Source organism: Meles meles, chromosome 7, assembly GCF_922984935.1.
Source record: "Meles meles chromosome 7, mMelMel3.1 paternal haplotype, whole genome shotgun sequence".
NCBI lineage: Eukaryota > Metazoa > Chordata > Mammalia > Carnivora > Mustelidae > Meles > Meles meles.
This window is the reverse complement of record NC_060072.1, coordinates 5354921-5376160: the sequence shown is the minus strand read 5'-3', so window position 1 is coordinate 5376160 and position 21240 is coordinate 5354921. Positions and strand designations below refer to the sequence as shown.

The 21240-nt window shown below is 49.4% G+C and overlaps 1 protein-coding gene across 1 annotated transcript in view; it reads right to left on the bottom strand.

Moving 5' to 3' along the window:
* The window catches only part of EFCAB6 (EF-hand calcium binding domain 6), a 226274-nt gene that overhangs the window by 23293 nt on the left and 181741 nt on the right, over nt 1-21240 (bottom strand). The window contains exons 26-27 of the mRNA XM_046010713.1: nt 17298-17493; nt 14376-14567 (exon numbers count right to left, since the gene is read on the bottom strand). Coding sequence (XP_045866669.1) covers nt 14376-14567; nt 17298-17493 — 388 coding nt within the window. The remainder of the gene's footprint in view (nt 1-14375; nt 14568-17297; nt 17494-21240) is intronic.

The window sequence follows — 21240 nt, the reverse complement described above, 5'->3', positions numbered from 1 at the left end:
ACAAAAAGAAGTGGAATCCTACACACCATAGGTCTGACCCGGCTGGAGAATTTCTGTTTTGAAGGAATTTTCTCTCCTCTACTCAAGGGCATTCATGGAGCCTGGTTTTACCAAAACAACTGTCGCTCCTGATGTTGCAGGGAAACACGGACCACCCTGGCCAAGAAGAAAATTCCTCGTCCCCCTTGTGACTTTATAATGTTGGCAAAATATATAAAAGAAACGACGTCCCAATATGGGAAGTATATAATCATCAAAGAGCCTATGAGTAACATGGAGAGCTCTTCACTTTCAAACGTGCCCATAGATCTCATTTAGTAAAAAGCAAGTCCGAGTTTTACAGTGTATACCTGTGGTTCTAAGTCCTACTATTGCATGGAATCACCCAAGAGGCTGCTCTTTGAGGGTGGGGGTCAGAGGGAGGAGGTCTGGGTGGAGGTCAGAGGGAGGTGGCCTAGATTGGAGGTGGTCAGAGGGAGGCAGCCTGGGTGGGTAGAGGTCAGAGGGAGGAGGTGTGGGTAGAGGTCAGAGGGAGGAGGTCTGGGCGCAGGTCAGAGAGAGGTGGCCTGGGTGGGGTGTGGTCAGATGGAGGCAGCTTGGGTGGGGGGCGGTTAGAGGGAGGAGGTCTGGGTGGGGAGTGGTCAGAGAGTGGCGATCCTGGGCCTGTGCAGAACTCATCTGGAGCGTGTGCCTTCCGCCCAGCTCCAGGGCTCCTCCCCCTCTTGCAGCCTGAGGTCTTTGACGCTGTCTGTGGCTCTGACTGGGGTTTCTCCCAGCGTACGCAGCTGAAGAGTCAGGGAGAGCCCTATAGGCACAGTGCTGGGATACCTATACCATGTCGCATCCTCCCTGGTCAGGCCAGACCTGCCATCTCTGGGTGCCTCACACCAGCACAAGAAGAAGGGGTCCACCTGCCTGGCTCTGGCTGGACCACAGCTGGACGCAGTGGCCCCATTAACCCAGGTTCACCAAACTGGAGGGAGCGCAGGGGATGGGGGTCACACTGGTCAGGCTGAGGGTGCTGGGCCTGGAGGGCGAGGACAGTCTCCCATCAACCGAGGGCTTTGGGGTTAGCCAGAGCCAAATGGAGTTGAGCTCTGCCTTTTTCTTGTGAACTTGAGCAAGACATAACACCCCCCTCTGCCTCATTTTCCTCCCAGGGATAAAGCAGGGATAAAAACAAAACCATCTCAAAGGATGGGCCTGGGATTTCAACAAAATGACATGTGCGTGCTTGGCCCCACACCTGGCACACGTGGGCAGCCATTCTTGCTGCTGCTGCTCCTGGGGGCTGTGATTCCAGACATTTCTGCTTGAGTCTGACAGACCTGGGTTTGAGTTCCGGCTCCTGGTTAATACCGTTTCTATCGTGCGTCATCACGGAGGCATTCTGGTCAAGCCACCTGCCAGGGAGGTGGAAGCCAGGTCTGAGATGTGGTCATACACCCCAGGAGCCTGGGCAGGAGCCCAGCGACACCGTGGGCCCTCCACAGAGCCCTGGTCTCCTGACCAGCTGCCCCAGGCTCCGATTCAGGACAGCTGAGCCACAGCCCTTCTCCGGCCTCCTGGGGCTGGTGCCTTCAAGCGAGTCGCTTCGTTTCTCTGGGTGTAGGTCCTCCATCTGTAAAGCAGTGATAGCCGCAGCAGTGGAAGAGAACTGCCCCGTAAGAATCGTCCAGAAGGCAGGCATAATCAGGGACCACACCATCCATTTCAGGAAGGCACTATACCAACCTGTTTGAGACAAAGATGGACGGGCTTGTCTCTGCTGCAGGAAACTCACATTGAGGTGGTGGGAGAAGCTCTAAGTGAGCAGCTCGCTGACCTAACCCACATCTGACCAAACCAAGGGGAGCGAGGGATGGAGGAGCCCCCGAGGAGAGGGTTATACTGGCCACAAGAGCCAGCTGCAGGCAGGGTGTGCTCCGGAAGGATTCACTGAACCTGGGAGGTCGTTAGCTCACATGCTGTCTACCGTACTCTTCTTCCAACAGCTGGAAAGGGAATGATTCCAGAAAAGAGGCTTCTAGCAACCTGTCAAGTTCTGTCCAGCTATGATTGTGGCTGACTTATGAAATCAATTTGCCACTAAGTCATATCCCAAACAACTTTTCTAGATAACAGGAAGAGAGAACACAACAGGGAAGAGTGTCAAATAATCCAGTAGGGTAGGAAACGGAGGTACGTGTCCATTGTTTCCTGTGGAATACTGCATTCGAGGCTTGATCGCTTCCATTCTCCTTGTGTCCATATCCTTTGCCATGTGACTTTGGGGTTCCTCGGTCTGAAGAAGCTGGGAATATGGCTTTGGATTCAGCCATGTGACTTGCTTTGGGCAAGGGAAGGTTAGCAAGTATAACAGGAACAAAGAATATAAAAAGTTCTTGCACGAGGGGGCAAACCCTCCTGTGTGTGTTGTGGGGGTGGGGCACTGCCTTGAGAACAGGATCTGGGCACAGCTCTGGTCTAAGCAGGAGGTGAGAACACAGCAGAGATGTCCCAGTCAGGTCGCCTGAGCTGGGCCACCCTGGATCAGCCACCCTACAGATGCAAAAATGGAATATGTGCTCATTGTCATGGAGGTTTTGGGCTTGTTTGTTACCTGGCGTAACTGACCAATACAGTTCTGAATGTCTAGTTAGCAAGAGAGAAAAAGGGGTGAGCTCAGAGTACAGAGAAAGGGGGAAGCTGTTTGGCGCCGATGGTTTTCTGGCCGTTAGTGTTCACTGACAGTGAACTTTGCTTGGGAACTTTGTGACCTTCCTCCTGTGGGTGGCCAAGGTGGCGGCCACGTGGCCGGGAGTGAAAGGCCAGCCAGCATGGTTTAGCGAGTCCATTTCAGCTGTCAGATTAGAAACACATCGGTATATTCATGTAACTATTATGAAGGTTAAAATTAGTTAATCAGATCACATGATTCTTCCACTAAGTTTTATTCTGAATACTTGGGGGAAAATTATATAGTTTTTCTATCATTCCTTACAGGAGAAAAAAAAAAAATCCTAAAACTTCACACAGAGTAAGAACACAGCAGGTAGCAAAACTCCTAATTAGAAATACTCAGTAAAGAACGCCTCCATTTCCTTTTCAAGAACATGATAATTACTTCTAAGAATTGAAAAATTGCTTCATTTGATCAAATATTTTGATTAGCAAAGAAATTAATTGTACTGTATCTCCATTTGTATTTACAGTGAATAGATGAATGTTAAAAATAACAACAGCCGCAAAACTGCCTGTCAAAAAACCCAAAACCAAAAAGGATAGGACATAAAAAATCCAGACGAAAATAAAGGAGAAGCTGTGTGTGCCAGCACAAGGGTACAGACCCCAGCCGCCCAGTCAAGAGCCACCCACCCCCCCCCCCCCCGCACACCCCGACAGTGCATTCGTGTCTATTAGGAGGTCCCAAGAGCTGTGCCATCAGGGGATTGGTGCCGATAACCCAGTGTGCTGTTTGCAGAAGTGGGGGAGTGATGCTAGAATTCCAGGCAGAATCCAGGTTTCCCGGGGGCGTGACCACGGCCTGGACCTGAGGTCTCTCCGTGCAAGAATTCTTTCTGGGCAATGCACGAGGGACCATTCAAAGGTCCTTCCCTTAGAAAGGTACAACCAAGATGAGCTCTTAGTCTGCAGGGCTGGGCTTTGAGAGGTCAGGATGCAGTTGCGGTTGGTCCCCAGGCTACTCTCCTGCAAGCTGACGAGCTCCATCGTCAGCTTAAGACGGACCGATGGCAAAGCTGTGCTCTTCCCGCCTTATCCTGACTCCAGTCCCCTACTCCATGTGTGAGAATCCAAGCCCCTACCAATCATAGGGAGGTGACGACTCATACATGTGATGAGGGCCTACCTACTGTGTATCCGGCACTGGCTCAGACCCCGGGAACAGAGCAGGGGATGGCAGACAGATCTCCCACCCTGGAGGAGCAGAAGTTTTTGGGGATGGCCGAGGAAGCAAGCAGGGAGGAGAGCTGCCCTGGGTCTGCCTCCCAGGGCCCTCCCTCATCTGGCCTCACTCCCACCCAAGCCATGCCAGTCATGCCCACAGGGAGAGGTTTTCCCCTCCTGGGTCCCCGCACACAGGGTCCCCACGCCCAGGAAACCCTATTTCCCGACACCTAGACTTGGCGCAAGCTCATCAAAACTGCCCGCACTCCTCTTGGCCCTGATGATGCGGAACAAATTCTCCTCTTCCTCTGGTTCCAAGCTCACTTCCATCACACAGCTCAGGAAGGATCTGTCCGGATGCTTTTGCAAACGCCCAATTCACAAACCCTTCGGTAGCGTGAAATTGCCATAAAACGCAGAGAAATAAAGCAAACATTTGAGCCACCCCTTCGACCCTTTAATGATTCAATAAATTCACGGCTGAAGTCATTTATGAAACTATTAAAATAAATTCTTCCACTCAAATAAATTCCACACCATATAATCACATCATTACTAAACATTAAACATTAAACACATACTCACTGAAGTAAGAGAGGATTAAAAAAAATAAATAAAGAACGCAAACATTTCGGGTTTGCTCTGTTCGGGACCATGCAAAGCTCTTTCTGCACTGACACACTTAATTTAAGTAACAGCCCCATGGAGCAGACGTGAGGACGGCTCCCATCAGCCACGTAGGCCTCCGAGAGCACAGGCCTGCTGGGACTGGACCTCTGTCTGCTCAGCCACAAAATATGGATAATGATAGAACCCACACCCTCAAAGGCTGTTAGGAGGTTGGTCAAGTTAATGTACGTAGGGGCTTAGAGCAGCGCCCGGCTCCCATGTGTGCACCATCGAGGGGGGTGGGAGAGGGGCTGGGGGTGTGTGTGACTTGCTCCTTCGTCTTAATCTCGCAGAATCGACCATCATTAAAAAGCAAGAGATGGAATATTCTGGATTGCATGCCAGTGGTCACAACCATTTCTGCCGGAGTAGGAATTACTCCCAGGGACCTGTATGTCTCTATGGCCTGCTCAGCCGCCCCTGGGGTGGGCCCAGCGCCTGGCACACATTCTTATCCACATTTGCTGAACGTTGCAAGTTAAGATTCTTTCAGTGGAATGCGGCATCTAAAGCCAGAACATGAGAGCTCACCGACAAGTTAGACACCTAGGCATAGGACCATAACCAAGGTATGAGCACCATCTGTATTTTGGATTTTCTCTGCAAGACGTATTTGGGACAATGACTTATTGTGTTGTCTCCAGGCTTCCTGTTATGGTCATGACCTTGTACAATCCACGGTACAGCTCAACTCGGATCCTTAACTGGTGCCAAAACAGCAATTAAATTAGTCTGTCGTGACTCTGGAGGGACAAATGGATGGGGGCCTGCCTGCCCTGGCCGGGCCACAGTCCATTTATTTGAAACATCTAGGTAGCGTCCCCCTGGGACTGGGAATCAGGAAAGGATGCCAACTCAGATCAGAGAGGACATGCTTGTGGAAGTGTTCTTGAGAACACCAGGCTGCGTGACAGACCCAGGCTGGAGCACCAGAGGAGCTGGGACAGGGAGGTGGACCACACCCAGCCCTGCCCCCCAGGAGCAGGATGTTTGGGTTCGAGAAAAATCTACTCACTCAAATTCATAGTAACTATTTTACTAGAAATTCGGAATTGTGATTTCTTCCAAACCTCACTGACTGGACATGATCACTTTATGGTCTGCCTGAAACAGTTGTTTGAAAAGGGGTCCCTCAGATGGAGAAGGAGGGGCAATGTGACACCGCCCCACTCCCCCACCCCCGCCCACCAGGTGGAAGCCAGTCTGGCATGGTCCCCTTCACATTTCTGCCAGGGGCATCAGAAACCAGGCCACGCTCCCTTTGGGGGCCATGCCTGTCCTGCTTCCAGCGGTCTCCTACCTGGCAGCCGCTAGGGCAGAAGGCACCCAGGCCCTGGTCCTTCCCCCGAGGCACCTCCAGACCCAGGTGCCGCCCAGGATGTGTCGGTGGGGGGAGGAACTGTAACAGATGCAGATCTGGGAGTTTTTAACCTTGAAAGAGTCACTCTGCATATGCTAAGTGGTAATCAAGCTCAGCAGGTTGTACACCTAATTCTTCATCTCCTGGGACAATGTTCTTTTTGGTCTGTGGCTTTTATCACTACAGTTGGCTTTAAGGGGGCTGTCTGTATTAGTGCAAATACCAGGTCAGCACTAGGACTGGTGCAGACGCCAATGTTCAGAAGAAAGAGGCATTTGTTTGTGCCAAGGTACCAGTGCTCTCCACCGGTGGGGCAGCCAGCTCCCCAAACTCAAAGGCCCAGAGAGGGGAGGTGGGTGGGTCTGGTCTGCCTGGTTCCCATGAGGTGCCACTGATATTCAAGGTTATGTGCGATGACATTCCTCTTCCTTCAGCTGAGGCAGTGAGGCCAACAGCCCCTCCCCCTGGCCAGTCACCAAGGCCACCCCTGGAGTCCAAATTGGCCTCAGCTGCCCCTTCACAACCTGCCACATCAATGGTCTCCAAGACAACAGGAGTAAATGTTGGTTAGCAAGTGGAGAGCGAGTGAAATTTTAGAGGAAACATTTAAAAAATCCCTGAAATTATATCGAGAGGACTTAGCCTTTCTTGCCATCAGGAGCAAGAGTAAGTAACAGTAATAATAATCTTAATAATTTACTTAACTCATCCCTAACAATCTTAGAGCTCTTTCCTGAAAAGGGAATGCCCCCATTCTTTATCCACTCATTAAAAATACAAGGACACCATTATATTTACAATAAAAAGAAAGATGAATCACAGTAACACTGTTGGGAACTGATATAAATACAACATTCATAAAAGAGGACAAACATTTTGATGGGCTTTGCGGTTCCTTCTGCAGTTAAAAACTACAATCTGAAATTCTCCCCTGGAAACACCCGTCTTCCGATTATTTAACATCTCACTGCATGACTTTAAGGACCATATATCATAAACACAAAGTAAGGGAAGAGCTCATTGGCTCTCTGCGCACTACGTGGCGACAAAATAATTACTCTGCCTTAAATAAGTCTGCGTTTTGTTAAAAAAAATTCCATTATTTCCATGGTAATAGAGAGATTTTGTATGGGTTTCTAGTATGTCTTTTAAAAATTCTATTTCTGCTCTGAGCGGTATTTTTATATTCACGGAAGATACTGAAAGTGCACTCTCAGACTTAAAAGAAATGTTAAGCAGGAACGATTCTCGAAAAACAAGGGGATCCGCTCTATTTTGCACACAGCATTTTGAATGTTAACTCTTTTTCCCAGAAGTGGAAGAGAGGTATTTACTTAGGAGGGAAATTCGGGTAATGTTTTCGCCTGGTTTGTGGGCGTCCAGTGGGAAAGGTACGAATGTTGTCATTCAGGAATAGCCCTTTGTCTTCTTTTTCGCTAAGTCACTGGGTAGGATTTTGGTTTCCGTGCTCTGTTCCCCTTCTTTGATGCCACCCAGGTTCGTGTTTCTCATCTGGCAGGAGCGGGGAGGCAAATTCCTGACGGTCCCCTTTCTTACCCCAGCTCGCAAGCCTCTGAGCCCCCAGGAAATCCCGAGCGCGGCTCTCAAAGCCAAGTGTGGGGCACGAGAATGGCGTGGCCGCCGGGGCGAGCTTGGGCGGGGGTGTGGGGGAGTTGTTGATCGGCCCTGGCCCAGGCCCCTGACCCATACTCTGAGCCATGCTTCTTTGAAGCAGCCGCAGGAGCAAGGAGGGGACCCCGCGCCGCATCCCAGGATTCAAAGTTAATGCGGCATCTGTTCTGAGAAGCGCTCACATGATTTTCACATGTCATGTGTGACAGGCATAGGAGACGGGAGATCAATACAAGTTTTGGAGGACAGATTGGGCAGGGTACCCGACAGAAGAAACGGATTGTGAGTAGGTGTAAAATTGTCATCTCTACTCTCTGTACACTTTCAATCTACTCCGGGCCTTACGGAACGTGTTAACTACAATTCCAGTTGTTCCTTTTCCAAGAACGGATTGGGTTTGGGGAGGGATTATTCACAGCGAACCCGCTTTGCAGGGAGTGGTGCCGGCTGTCTTAATTACATCTTGGTGATCTCCTTTTAATTACTTGCCTCCTGTGCGTCCCCTAGAGGGAAAGGATGACTGGTACCATATTTAATGAGCTTGGGGGGGGGGCGCATTAACTATCACATTATTTGTTACTTCTTTCCCTTCTATTAAAAACACCAGCCAGGATTAAACTTCAGAAATCGTCACGATAAAGACGGGCTCGACTCCGCTGCCCTTTCCTCCCCATTCCAGCCACTTCAACCAAGCTGACTCACGTCCTTGCTCAGAAGTCTCGATGATCTTGAAGGGACTGAACTCTGGAGCCATGAACACAGGTCAGGGGTGGGGGTCTGCCCTGCCATGCCTCCCCAGCCATCCACAGAGAAGCAGGAAGGCAAACCCCCATGTGCCTGCCCTGACTGCAGTGGCCTCTGGGTGCCCCACATTGTGGCCCCACACCCTGTGCCTCCGTGCTTTTAGCTTAAAAGCCCTTGATGCCTGTCCTCTGGACCAGCGTACCTGTACCCAAGGAGAAGCTTCTTCATCAAGCCAGGAGGAGGGCCAGAAGGTGGCTCTGGCGGCGCCATGAGTGTTCCCGCTCCCAGCCCCTCCGGCCCAGTGTGCTCACTTCTGTACCTAAGCATCTTTCCTCTCATCACTCACACTGCAATTAATCCAAAAACCTCGCCCCAAGAATGTTCAGCAGAGTGCTTCCAGGGGTGAAGGAGAGCCTGGGCAGGAAATCAGGAGATGCGAGGGAAGCAGGCGGGAGACATTTGAAGCTCTACCCTCGGTCGGGCAATTCTAGAGCGGGCGGAGATGCTCACGATGACCCGCGAGGGAGGATGGCCGTGGCCATGCTGAGTCTGGAGCGCTGCCTCCTCGGCTGGCGGGCGGGCGGGCCTCTGGCCCCTGGGCTGCAGTGAGGACCCCAGGCGGTCAGGCAGTAGCCACTAGAGGGGTTTGGCTCCTACTTGGAAGGGCTCACCAGAGGACTGCCAGCCGCGTGAGAAGGCCGAACACTGGAGGCACCTGCCGGGCCGGCGCTAGGGGACTGCCCCCTCCACGAGCACGACGCTGTCCCAGCACAACCCCCTCCTCCCTCTTTATCCCTCTAGAAGACACAAAGCTGGGGCCGTTCCTGACTCTCATTCCCTCGCGTAGTGGATCAGCAAAGCCCGTCTGTCCACTTCCCAGATGTAGCTAGAATGGAGCCACGCCAGCAGGAGCTGCCTCCCTGCTCTGGCCCCTGCCCCCACGGTCCCTTCTCCATATGGCGGCTACGGTGACTCTTCTAATGTGTGAGTCAGGTCTGACGCTCCTCCAAGCCCTTGCTTCTGTCTGTTACTCAGAGTCAAAGGCAATACAGTCTTTACAACATCCCCAAGCAACAAGGCCGCCTGCCCCGGCCCTCCCTGATGGCATTTCCTTCTCTCAGGCCCAGGGCAGACACACCTCGAGCTGATGGGACACCCTCCTGCCGAAGCCTTGGACTAGCTGTGCTCCCGGACACCATCCCCTAGAGGTCACCTGCTCCCTCCCTCACCGCCTCTGGCTCTTGGTCCAGCCTTTCCAGATACGCCCTCCTTCTGTCCTGGCGTTATTTCTCTCGGCAGCATGTACTGGCGTCTGACATGGGATACATTTCTCATCTCTTGCCCCCCCCCCCCCCCGCCGCCCTGGAATGCAAGCGCCTGGAGGGCAGGGCCCATGTCAGTTTGGTTCCCTGCTGACACAGCACCAGGTCAGTGCTGGCCCACGGGAAACGCTGGTAGATGGAGGAGTGGGCGAAGCCACACGTGGGATGGCGCGTATCAAAGGCAATCCACGTTCTAGAGAAAAATCAATGAAGAGGAAGATGCCAGGTTCAGCACCGGAAGTGAAGAGCAGGACAGACCCTGCAGAGGGGCCTGGAGGGGAGGCGGGGTGAGAAAGCGAGACCTCGCCTCTCCTACCCACCAGTCTGCGGTGAACAATGCCCAGGCTTGTCTAGGAAATCGAAGGGTGACCAGGAGCTAAGAGGAAGCAGCCACTCTGGAAAACAGCATGGAGCTCCCTCCAAAAGTTGAACATAGAGCTACCCTACAGCCCAGCAAAGGCACTACTGGAAACTAGATACCTACCCCGAAGGTACAAAGGTAGTGATCCGAAGGGGCACCGGCACCCCGGGGTTTAGAGCAGCAGTGTCCACGGTAGCCAGCCTGCGGGAAGAGCCCAGAGGTCCACCGAGAGAGGAAGGGGTACAGAAGATGTCGTGTATATATACAAGGAAGTACCACCCCTCAGCCATTAGAAAGGATGAAATCTTGCCATTTCCAACGATGTGGATGGAACTAGAGGGTATCACGCTAAGCGAAATAAGTTAATCAAAGAAAAGCAATCATCACATGATCTCACTCATATGTGGAATTTAAGAAACAAAACAGAGGATCCCAGGGGAAGAGAGGAAAAAATAAAATACGACAAAATCAGAGAGGGAAACAAACCATAAGAGACTCAATCATAGGAGACAAACTGAGGGCTGCTGGAGGGGAGGGGGTAACTGGGGGATGGGCATGGAGGAGGGCACGTGATGTAAGGAGCACTGGGTGTTGTATATAACCGATGAATCACTGACCTCTACCTCCAAAACTAATAATACGCTATATGTTAATTAACTGAATTTAAATAAAAATATTTTTAAAAAGAAGGTATACAATGGTAACAAGTTACAGTGACCACTTTCTGAGGAGCAGAGCTGGGCGGTGAAGAGTTGATCCAATGATCTCTCCTTTTAATGCTCTTGTCATTGTTCAATTTCCTCTCTGTGGGGGACATATGACTTTGATACAAATACAGAATGATTGTTAAAAACATAGTCTTTTAAGAGTTGAGAAAATCCCCAACAACCCACAAATCAGTGGCAGGTATGCCCTGTCCTTGACCCCGCCCTCAAAGATACGCGTCTAGAAAACAGGATCAGAAGTAAATACGCCAAAATGTTAACAGTGGTTGTCCCTAGGGATGACTTTAGTTCTCTCCTTCAAAATTACTGGAATATTCCAAATCAAGTAAAATGGACATAAGCGACTTCTACAAATATTAGCTTAAACCACATGAAACTATCAGTATTCAATCATTTATGGCTCCAAAAATGGTTTCATATGATTCGACCCAATAGAAAAAAAATTATTTAAAAAAATACGGGGCTCTATTCAAGATCAGTGAAAGTATCATTCCTATCTCTTGACTTCGGTTATTTTATTTCTTTGGATTCTTTTCTTTAGGAAAGAATCCAAAATGCAGCAATGGATGTACATGTGGAGTGTTCACGGCAGAGTAACTTATAATGGCAAAAGTGGGAAAAAGTCTAAACACTTAAAAATCAGGGAGTTCACGGAAAGCTACATAGACCTTTGAATCCACGTTTGGAAGACCTTTCAGTGACATGGTGCGATTTAATGTGAAGGAGAAAAAAGCAAGATCCATTGTTTACGTAGCCAGTGTTCTCTCCACTGTGTAAAAGAACACAGTATGTTTGCACACCTGTGTCCACTGCAGTGTTATACGTAACAGCTGGAATGAGGAAGCAAGGCCAGGATCCAGGGACAGATGAATGGAGAAGCAAAACATGGTGTGCCCCACCATGAGATGGTATTCAGACGTAGAAGGGAAGGAAATTCAGACACGTGCTATAACATGGGTGCACCTTGCGGGCACGAGGCTGAGTGAGATAAACCAGCCACAGAAAGAGGAACGCTGTGTGCTTTCACTTACATGAGCAGTCAAGATCACAGAAAGTAGAACAGTGGTCACCAGGGACTGGGGCGGAGGGGTTACCAGGAGTTAGTTAGTGCCTACAGTTTCCGTTTTGCAAGATGAAAAGGGTTCTGGAGGAGGATGGTGTTGGTGGTCACACAGCGGTGTGAATGGATCCTAATACCCCTGAACTGTGCACTTAAAAATGACTTAAGATGATAAGCTTTATGTTAAAGAGTATTTTGCCACAATAAAAGAATTGGGGAGAAATGCATTATAAAGGGAGAAAAAAAGATGTCCAAGGCAGTGTGGCGCACTGAAAGGAGGTCAGCTCTGGAGCTGAAGCTGCCTGGTGTCCACCGCTGGGGGAGGAGGCCATGTGGGAGCCTGACTTCCAGAGCCCATCCATGTCTCCGGGATCCCACCCCGCGCTGGGTGAGACCCTGGGGGGACCGGCGCGGGCACTGGCACGTGCACAGTGGGGCTCTTCTCTGCCAGCACAGCATCACACTGGGGTTTAGAGCCCTGCCTGCTTTTTTACACTTTCGTGTATGTTCCAAATGCGTATGTATTTCTTCTTAAGTCAGGAGAAGGAGTATAATCATTGAAAACAGTGAGGGTTGCTGTAAACGGAGTGAAAAGACAAGTCACGGGTCGGAAGGAGGTATTTGCCACCCTCATACCAACAAAGCACTGGAAACCCTTCCACAGACAGCAAAACCTGAATGGCTCATCACAACGGAATGTCCAGCCTTCCTAATACTCAGAAGGGCAGACACGGAGACGTCTGGCAGTAGCACGGATTACCGTTAGGAGCTCTCAGGCGAGGCTGGCGGGAGCATGTGTGATTGGTAAAGCCACAGGGACGGTCCCTGTAACCTCCCCACTCCTGACCGGATCTCATGCAGGGTAACTCCCAAGAGTCACAAGGAGACAGACACAGAAGGCTGGCTGGTGCGTGGCTTGTCACGGAGAGGACTGCAAACCTACGCGGTCATTAGCAGGAGGGGAGAACCGAACGGGGCGTGTCCACCTGACAGAATATATTCATTTCATGGGCTGACTTTATAGCAGCCCAGTAAGGGCATGAACGGAAGCCCATGGAATAACATGGAAACATCTCGAACACATGATAGTAAACAACAACAACAAAAAAAACAAGACTCGAAGACGCGATAGTAAACAAAAAAAACAAAACAAGACTATTGGTTAGGAATGTCTGTCTAAGTAGCAAAGAAGAAAGAAGACAGAGCCCCCACAGGAGACGGCGCGGCACTGAGGGGGCTGGCTGGAGTCGGGAGTGGCCAGCTTGTTCCCTGAGCAGCTCTACCGCCCCCTGTCGGGGTGACTGTGCACAAACCACACTACAAAAAGGGATATTGACAGCACACACCGGGTAGGGCCTCAAGGGACGGTATCCATAAAGCACCAGGAAGACTGGCCCTTGGAAAGCACTCGTACACGGCATTTGCTGTCGTTATCAGTATTCTAACGAACCTCATAGCTCGAGCATGTTCACGCTCTTTGCTCTAGTCATCTACTTTTCAAGAACTTGTCCTAGATCAGTGATCAAGGCTTTATGTACTTAGGTGTTCAACACACACAAAAGTGTGCAACTGGAAATGACATTAAGTGGACGTTGTAGTGTCCAAGGGGACACTACAATGTGCTGGAGGACAGGCCTGCTGTGATTTGACTGCTGCATTAGTTTGGGATCGTTCCCATGTTTATTTTCATCCCCCCGCCCGGGTAGGCAGGGTCCGTGCCACTTGTGTGTTGACACCCAGTACAGAATGGCGATCACAGAAATCTGTGCTGGCTGAAACTAGATTGCGATTATTGCTAATGATGTTGGTCCATTCACATTTAGAGATCAAGAAACAGCCACAGAATAAACAATTTGTGCAGTCAGAAATGCAGTCCCAGGGAGGAGCCAGAGTCCCGTAGTCAGCCACACACCCTCTTCCAGGAAGCCCTCCCTGACTTCCCCAGCAATCTTTCCTGTGCTGAGTGAGCATGCTTCGGTTAAAGCCCACTGCTTCCATGTTTCCTCCACCTCAGACTTGGCTGGTATATGTCCCCGGGCCCAACACATGGTGGGTCCTAGTTCACTCATTTCCAGCTCAGGGCCTGACATACTGCGGACTTCTCTTTGGACACCAGATTCTCCTTAGGGATCTAAGGTTCTCAAGAATTCTGAAACCCGGGGCGCCTGGGTGGCTCAGTGGGTTAAAGCCTCTGCCTTCGGCTCAGGTTGTGATCCCAGGATCCTGGGATCAAGCCCCACATCAGGCTCTCTGCTCAGCGGGGAGCCTGTTTCCCTTCCTCTCTCTCTGCCTGCCTCTCTGCCTACTTGTGATCTCTGTCAAATAAATAAAATCTTAAAAAAAAAAAAAAAGAATTCTGAAATGCAACCAGACAAAAGCAAGCTCCCAAACTCCTAGGAAAAGAAAAGTAAATAAAAGAAGTTTTCAATAAAATATACATATTTACCTTCTCACATTCTATGTAGAATTTATACTGAATTTTCATTTGGAATTAGCTAATCACATGAGGTGACTGCCAATTTATCTGGTGTGATTTTCATCAATTAGCCATTTTGCGAAAACTACCTTTAGCTGCATTCAAAGAGAGATGCTTGCGTGCTGGTGACATCCTTACCTCTTCAAAGAAGGAGCTGAAGTTCTGGAGAAAATATTTCCAATTTATAAGGGGGGTTAGATGAATTTTCAGTTTTCTCAGAAAATAATGATACTGGTTGTCTGTTAGTTTGTAACAGAAATCCTTAAGAACTTGTCCAAAATCCGACGCTTTTACAAACCCAGTGTCCTCTTTATCCAATGCAGAAAATGCCTTTAAAAAAGAGAGAAAAAGCAGATGCTACCGTCAAGTGACTATTTCAAAAATATTTTTCCTAAGTATTGCCTTTCTGAATGCAAATGAAATCAAGTGTATTCAAGTACCCTGTGAATTCTACCTTACTAATAAAATGCACCGTGATTGAGAGATGGGCGCACGTAAGGCAGAGGCCAGGTGTGAGAGTTCCGTACCACAGAGCCAAGTCGCTTTGCTGGCTCCTCTTTGGATTCAGAGAGCCAGAAGGGTGAGGAGGAGCCCTGACCCCCTTTCTGCAGGGGAAGCCACCTGAGCTCCAAGGAGGGCTGGGTGACAGAGGAGAAGACACGCTCCCAGAGGGAAACCATGTGCCCAAATTCTCCCTGTCACGACATCCTAGCTTCTTGGAACACATGTCCCTTGTAACGGGGGCTCAGGTGCAATCCCACCACATCGGGGTGTGGGGCGGGCGTCTCAAGGTGGAGCCTGATGTTGGAGGTGGCGAGGAGTTGTCGTCAAGGGACCACCCTGTCCCCACTCCCACTCTGAGGCTTGCACAGGGAGGCTGCTGCCCTTTCCCCACCCTGGGCCAGTGTCCATGCGGCCTTGCCTCCCCTGAAGGCCCCCAGGTCACGTGCCAGTGCCGGTGGGCCAGAGTCAACCCAGCGGTACGGTAGTCAGACTGAAAAAGTGCAAACACGTGCTATAAAAAGAAAGCACTTTTTCCCCCATCTGTCGACACAAAATCATTCATTTTTATTGCACTAGGAAATCTGTATCAAGTGGTAGGTTAAGATCTTTTTTTCTTAAGTAAGAATTTAATGTGCTTGCAGACCCCAAACCAAATTCCCTTGGGGTTAATTCTCATTCAGGGCTAATTAGGCACATCCCATCAGCCCACAGGGGTGGTGGTGTATGTGTAACCAAATTAACCTGAAAATACCGTCTAGCTTCAAGTTCTCATTTTGCCTGTGGTGACAGGACAAAGCTGTGGGGAATGGAAATCCCTCGGACCGCTGGTTTGGAAGTGAACTTTGAACCCAGCTCTGCTCCTTATGGGAAGACCTTAACCTCTCTGAGCTCAGCTTCCCTGGTAGACAAAGGAGGGACTCCGTAACTCATATCATTCTGTCCTACACACCTGTCCGTGTACCTGGCACACAGTGGATCTCCATTAAGGATCATGGACGCAAGGACAGTCAACTGAGCATTTGTGGGACCTGCGTTTTCCTGGGTCTGCGTGGCCTCCCCGCGTGTCCCCCCAGCCTGCCAAGCCACAGGATGGGTGGAAGCATCAAAAGTGAAGAGGCTTAGAAGTCGATAAACTCTCTAGAAATACAAGGTATTGTTGTGTCATTTCAGAAAAAAGACGCGTCTGAGACAGGTCTCCAGTGATCTGCAGAGCTGTGTAAATGTGTAAATGTGACAGGTGTCCTCTCTAATGGTTGTCCTCGGCCATCGCCATTCCTTCCGCTCTGCCCCGATGCCCTCTCCCCCTCCAAGCCATCTGCCGCTCTCTTGGCCAGAGACTCTCACTCTGTGGCTTAAAGCATCTCTTGCCTAAAGAGTGTTTCTTTTAAGTGAGAACCATGGTTTCTCCCCCAAAAGCTGCATGGACCTCAGTTTGAGAAACACCCTGATACATGTTAGTGGTGCCCCTTTAAGTCAGAAGGGGACAAAACCATCCTGCAAATGCATTTACTTGGCCTGGAGCATGCTTTTAAAAAATCTGGAATAAAATAAGACACACCAATCTCAACTCCTCATAGAGAACTCCCTAGATGTGAAAAGTGTCTGCTATCCAGTGTCAAGGTCAAGTTCGCGGACATTCCAGAACTTTCACAGGCCGGCTGGCCAGCACTTGCCTTTCCCCTGTTCTCTAGTTTCTTATGCCTGGACCCCAGAGCCCACCTGGCTGCCCTATGCTGAGAGGACTCTTCACACGGGGGATTGAGTGGGCACAGTCCTAGGTTTCAGAGAGGGTCTGTAAGTCTGCCTACCGCAAGACTCCGCACCACATCGCAAAGGATGTTTTGGATTCACGGTCTTGTTAAACTATAGGACCTGTCCTCTGCAGATGGCGTTTTCTCTTCTTCCTGCTGCTGCAGGGGAAACTGAGGTGTGGCTCAGTCTGGGGGACCAACACCCCACCAGGGGCATGGCCCAAGCTCTATCTTCCGAGGACTCTAGCATGGGTCACAGCATCATCCCCACCCACGCCAGGGTTTGGCACACTCCACAGTGTCCTACAGATGTTAGCTATAAAATGTCACTATACTCAGGGGAGTGCCTTCTTGTTCCTCCCCTGGCTTCTAGTGGGCTTTGCTATGAGTCTTTGTGCCACAACTGGGCCGCAGCCAACCCTCCAAGGCTGCCTCCTGTGACGGGTCTGGTGCTCGCAGGATGTGCTGGGCCTCCGTACCTGAGCCCTGTGTCCTCTGCCCTCCTGGCCTGGAACCCCTTGCCCTCCTTCCAGACACGGCACTTGCTAAACCCTGAGTACCTCTACGTCCGAGAGCACCTGCTGGGCGCACTCGTGGGAGCTTCTTGGAGAGCAAACATGGATACACATTTGCTCAAATGCACAAGCTGCTGTTGAGCTGACTTGTCCGAGTTCTGATGCCCCATGAGGGTGAGGAGAGGCGCAAGGGTCCAGAAGGAGGGAAGGGCCGAGAGCCACTTTTCATGAATGGACATGAGCAGCACAACTTCAGTTTCTAGAATAAAAGTACTTTGAGTCTGTCGTACCATTGACAAAGCCACGTCGGAGGAGGCAACAACTTCCCGGATGTTCTTGATGATCTCCTCTGGGTCCAGTGTTGAGAAATTGACTGGTATGTTCTCCTCTTTTTCTTTTGGCTGAGGCCTTGTTGCCTTGTTGCTCTCCACCGCTTTCAAGAAGTCAAGGTAATTGAAGGAGTTGTCATGCCAGCTGATTCCCCAACTTGTCCCAAAAGAAAGAAAAGAACACATTAATCACACAAAAAAACGCCCTATCACATATTCTTTCAGCAAAGAGCTGCTGAGAACAGAACAGTGAGCAGAATGTGAATTACAAGAAGACAGTGTTCTCTGGCCCGTGGGCACATGCCTGCCGGTTGGCTATGACGGTAGACAGGCACGCACAGTACCAGGGAGTACTGGGGCCATGGACTGTCCTGCCCCGAGGCTCTGAGACTTGAAGACTGGACAACGGGGCTCAGGCTTCGGGGAGCAGAAGATGGGAAGAGAAGGCCGGGCTAAGGCCCCGGATCCACTGAGTGGGGCAAATGAATGTTCCTCAGCAGAGACGTGACGCTTGCAGGTGGTGGTGTGGGGAGATACACCCGGCAGTGGGGTCAGACGGTCTGGAAGCAAAACTGGGGGCGTGGGAGCTCAGGACTGTGATCATCACAACCTCAGGTCGTGAGTGCTGGGCTGAGAAATGGCAGCGGGATGTGAAAAGGCGGCGAATACGTCAAAGACCGTGGACAGGCACAAAGGAACTGAGGGAAACAGATGCCAGATTCTTTTTCAAGATAGGAACTCGGTTGTCAAGCTGAAAGCACTCAAGAGATAGTTTTCCAGAACCGATAGAGCTTAGTACTTTCTCAAAGAGAAATTCTGTCTGAGGGCACGTCTCAGTGAGGACATGCCACGTAGAGAAACAGAGGCTCCTTCCTGCCCTCACCTCTAACATGGAAGAAAATACTTTTAAAGTCTAGAAGAATTTATTGTGAGAGAAAAATCCCAAAGTTTCATGAGAACGTAGAGCATATTTGAAGATGTAAGATAATTCAAAATAGAGTTTAACTTTATTTAATAAAGTTCCCATTTTTGTCACTTAAACTCTCTGGAATCACTGTCACTCTGACACGGACACCCAAACTTTCTGTCAGGAGGGCAGAGTGTATGTCAAAGAAGCACAGTGTGGAATGTTGGTAAGCTGGGGAGAGAAGTTTCTAGAGATTCAGATATCTGCTTCTAAAGAAAACAAGCCAAGAGCTGTGCTTTTCCAACCCACAGCTGCAGAGCGGCCTTCCACGGGCCCTGCGTTGCTGGCTCACATGACAGAGACATGGAGGAAAACGCTAATCAACTCTATTTCATCAGCAGGACAAATTGCCAACTTGGTATTAAAATTTAGTAATAAAATCAAATGCATATGCTAATCGCAGTATTATTTAGAAAAGTCTATTTTGGATCTGGAAACGAATAATCTACATATAATTACAAATAACAGAGATGTTTATCATCAAGAGGTCTTTGAGAAGAAACAAGCAACCAAGCGTTGGATTCTTATTAAGGTTTCAATTTGTAAAAAAGTTGATCACCCCTATTGAAAGGTGGACTACAGAAATCCCACAGTCTTTTTGTTGTTACTTAGAAAAGTATCAAGCCTAACTATGTTTTAACAAGACTCTCTTATAATCATTTAGTCAATTATTTATCTGGTGCTGTTTTTCTATGATTTGTTCATTGAATGCATATGAATTCTCGTTCAGCTGGAAATACATTTAGTGAAAGGAGGTCCTGTTTGAGGAAGAAGAGAACGCATAGGCATATTTTGGAGGAAATGATCCTTCTTTTTATTACACACACACACACACACACACACACACACGCCGGCACTGAACTTCTCTCAGTTCAAACACAATGGAGCGATGGCTTCAACATTTTAAGGAAAAATTATTTTCTCCCTAGGATTTTACGCTCAGACAGCTAGCAATCTGTCTGAAGGAGATTCAACGATTTTTTCAGACAAAGAACTCTGAAAATTTATTTCCTGCCCGCCTTTTCTTAGAAAGTTACTTCAGGAAGTACTCCAGCAAAGTAAGAATGTAAATTAGCAACAAAAAGGCATGTGGTGTAGGAAACAGGGGATCCAACCCTGTCAGGGAACAATAGGGACAGACCTGGGATAGGACAGTGGTTGGGGAGAGGCAGGCTGTAGGACAGAGGGCACCTGGGGAAACCCATCAGAATAGGAAGTGGATGGAAGGCTGGGGAAAGCTAAAGGTTGACAATGTTGAATTTTACCTGAGCCCGGTATTCCTAGAGAAAAGCTCTTTATATTCCTGGAAACAGCTTACACAAAGAACCGCCTTTCCCCATATGACTTAGAAAAGATAGATGGACACCAAAGCAGACACAGAGGTTCAGGGATGGTGCCACAGGGAAGAAAACTACTTTTCATTCACGACCTGGGCACTGAACAGTATTTACGTAGGCATCATTGTGAAATGCTGGTTGATGGTTTTTGAGCTTCAGAATCACCCTACGAAGCACAAAAGACCTGGGTATCGGTCCAGGACAGAAGGTTACATGCAACTACCTTCTCCCCAGAGTAAAACTGTGCCTGACCGAAGATGGGACATGCAAGGAGCAGAGAGACAGAGGCAGAAAGAGGACGGGGTGCTGATAGTCACCGAAGTCAGAAGTGTCACTCCGCCCTGACAATAAGGAAAAAGCTGAACAACCTGAAAACCAATAGCTTTTCTTGTCCCATCAGAAAGCTGACGTCCCAGGGCAAAACATCACCCCTAAATCTGGAGGGATCTGGGTGAACACAGAGAGTTACAGCCAAGGTGTGCTTTCCTGGATGAAACACCTTGGGAGCCAGAAGCTAGAAGGAACACATCAAGGATAGTGCGAGAAATGGGAGGAGGCTGTGTATGGACTGTGGGTGGTTGAGAAACTCGCGGGGGGCCGTCTGTATCTAGAAGAAAGAATGAAAGTGGGGTGAAAAAGAGAAGGACTGGATGTCCCCCCATCAGATATCATAAGGCAGGGACATGCAATCCCAAACTACAATGAGGTGTTACCCTCCACCTGTCAGAGTGGCTAGGATGAACACCACAGCAAACCCCAGGTGTCCGCGAGGGTGTGGAGAGAAAGACACCCTCGTGCGCTGCAGGTGGGAAGGCAAACTGGGGCAGCCACTGCAGGAAACAATATGGAGGATCCTCAAAAAGCTAAAAACAGAACCACCCTAAGTTCCAGCAACTACTGGGTATTTATCTAAAGCATAAGAAACACTAACTCAAAGGGATATGTGCGCCCTTATGTTTGTAGCAGCGTGATCTATAATAACCAGACTATGGAAGCAGGCCAAGTGCCTGCTGGTAGACGAACGGATAAGGAAGATGTGGTGGGTATTTGTGTATCTTTATTTTTTAAAAGATTTTATTTATTTATTTGAGAGAGAGAGAGAGAGAGCGTGCACACACAAGCAGGCAGAGAGGCAGGCAGAGGTGGAGAGAGAAGCAGGCTCCCCGCGGAGCAAAGAGCCTGATGCGGGACTCGATCCCAGGACCCCGGGATCATGACCCGAGCTGAAGGCAGAGGCTTTAACCCACTGAGCCACCCAGGCGTCCCTCTATATTTGAACATTACTCAGCCATGAAGAAGAATGAAATCTTGCCATTTGCAGCAACACGGATAGAGCTAGAGAGTACAATGCTGAGTGAAATATGTCCATCAGAGAAAGACAAATACCATAGGATTTCATTCATACGTGGAATTTAAAAAACAAAACAAATGAGCAAAGGAAAAGAGAGAGAGAGAATGACAAGAAACAGACTCTTAACTATAGAGAACAAACACACTGCTGGTTCCCAGAGGGGAGAGGGGTATGGAGACGGGGGAAGAGGGGATGGGATTAAAGAATTGGCTTATCATGATGAAAAAAAAAGAAAAGAAAAAATAAAAT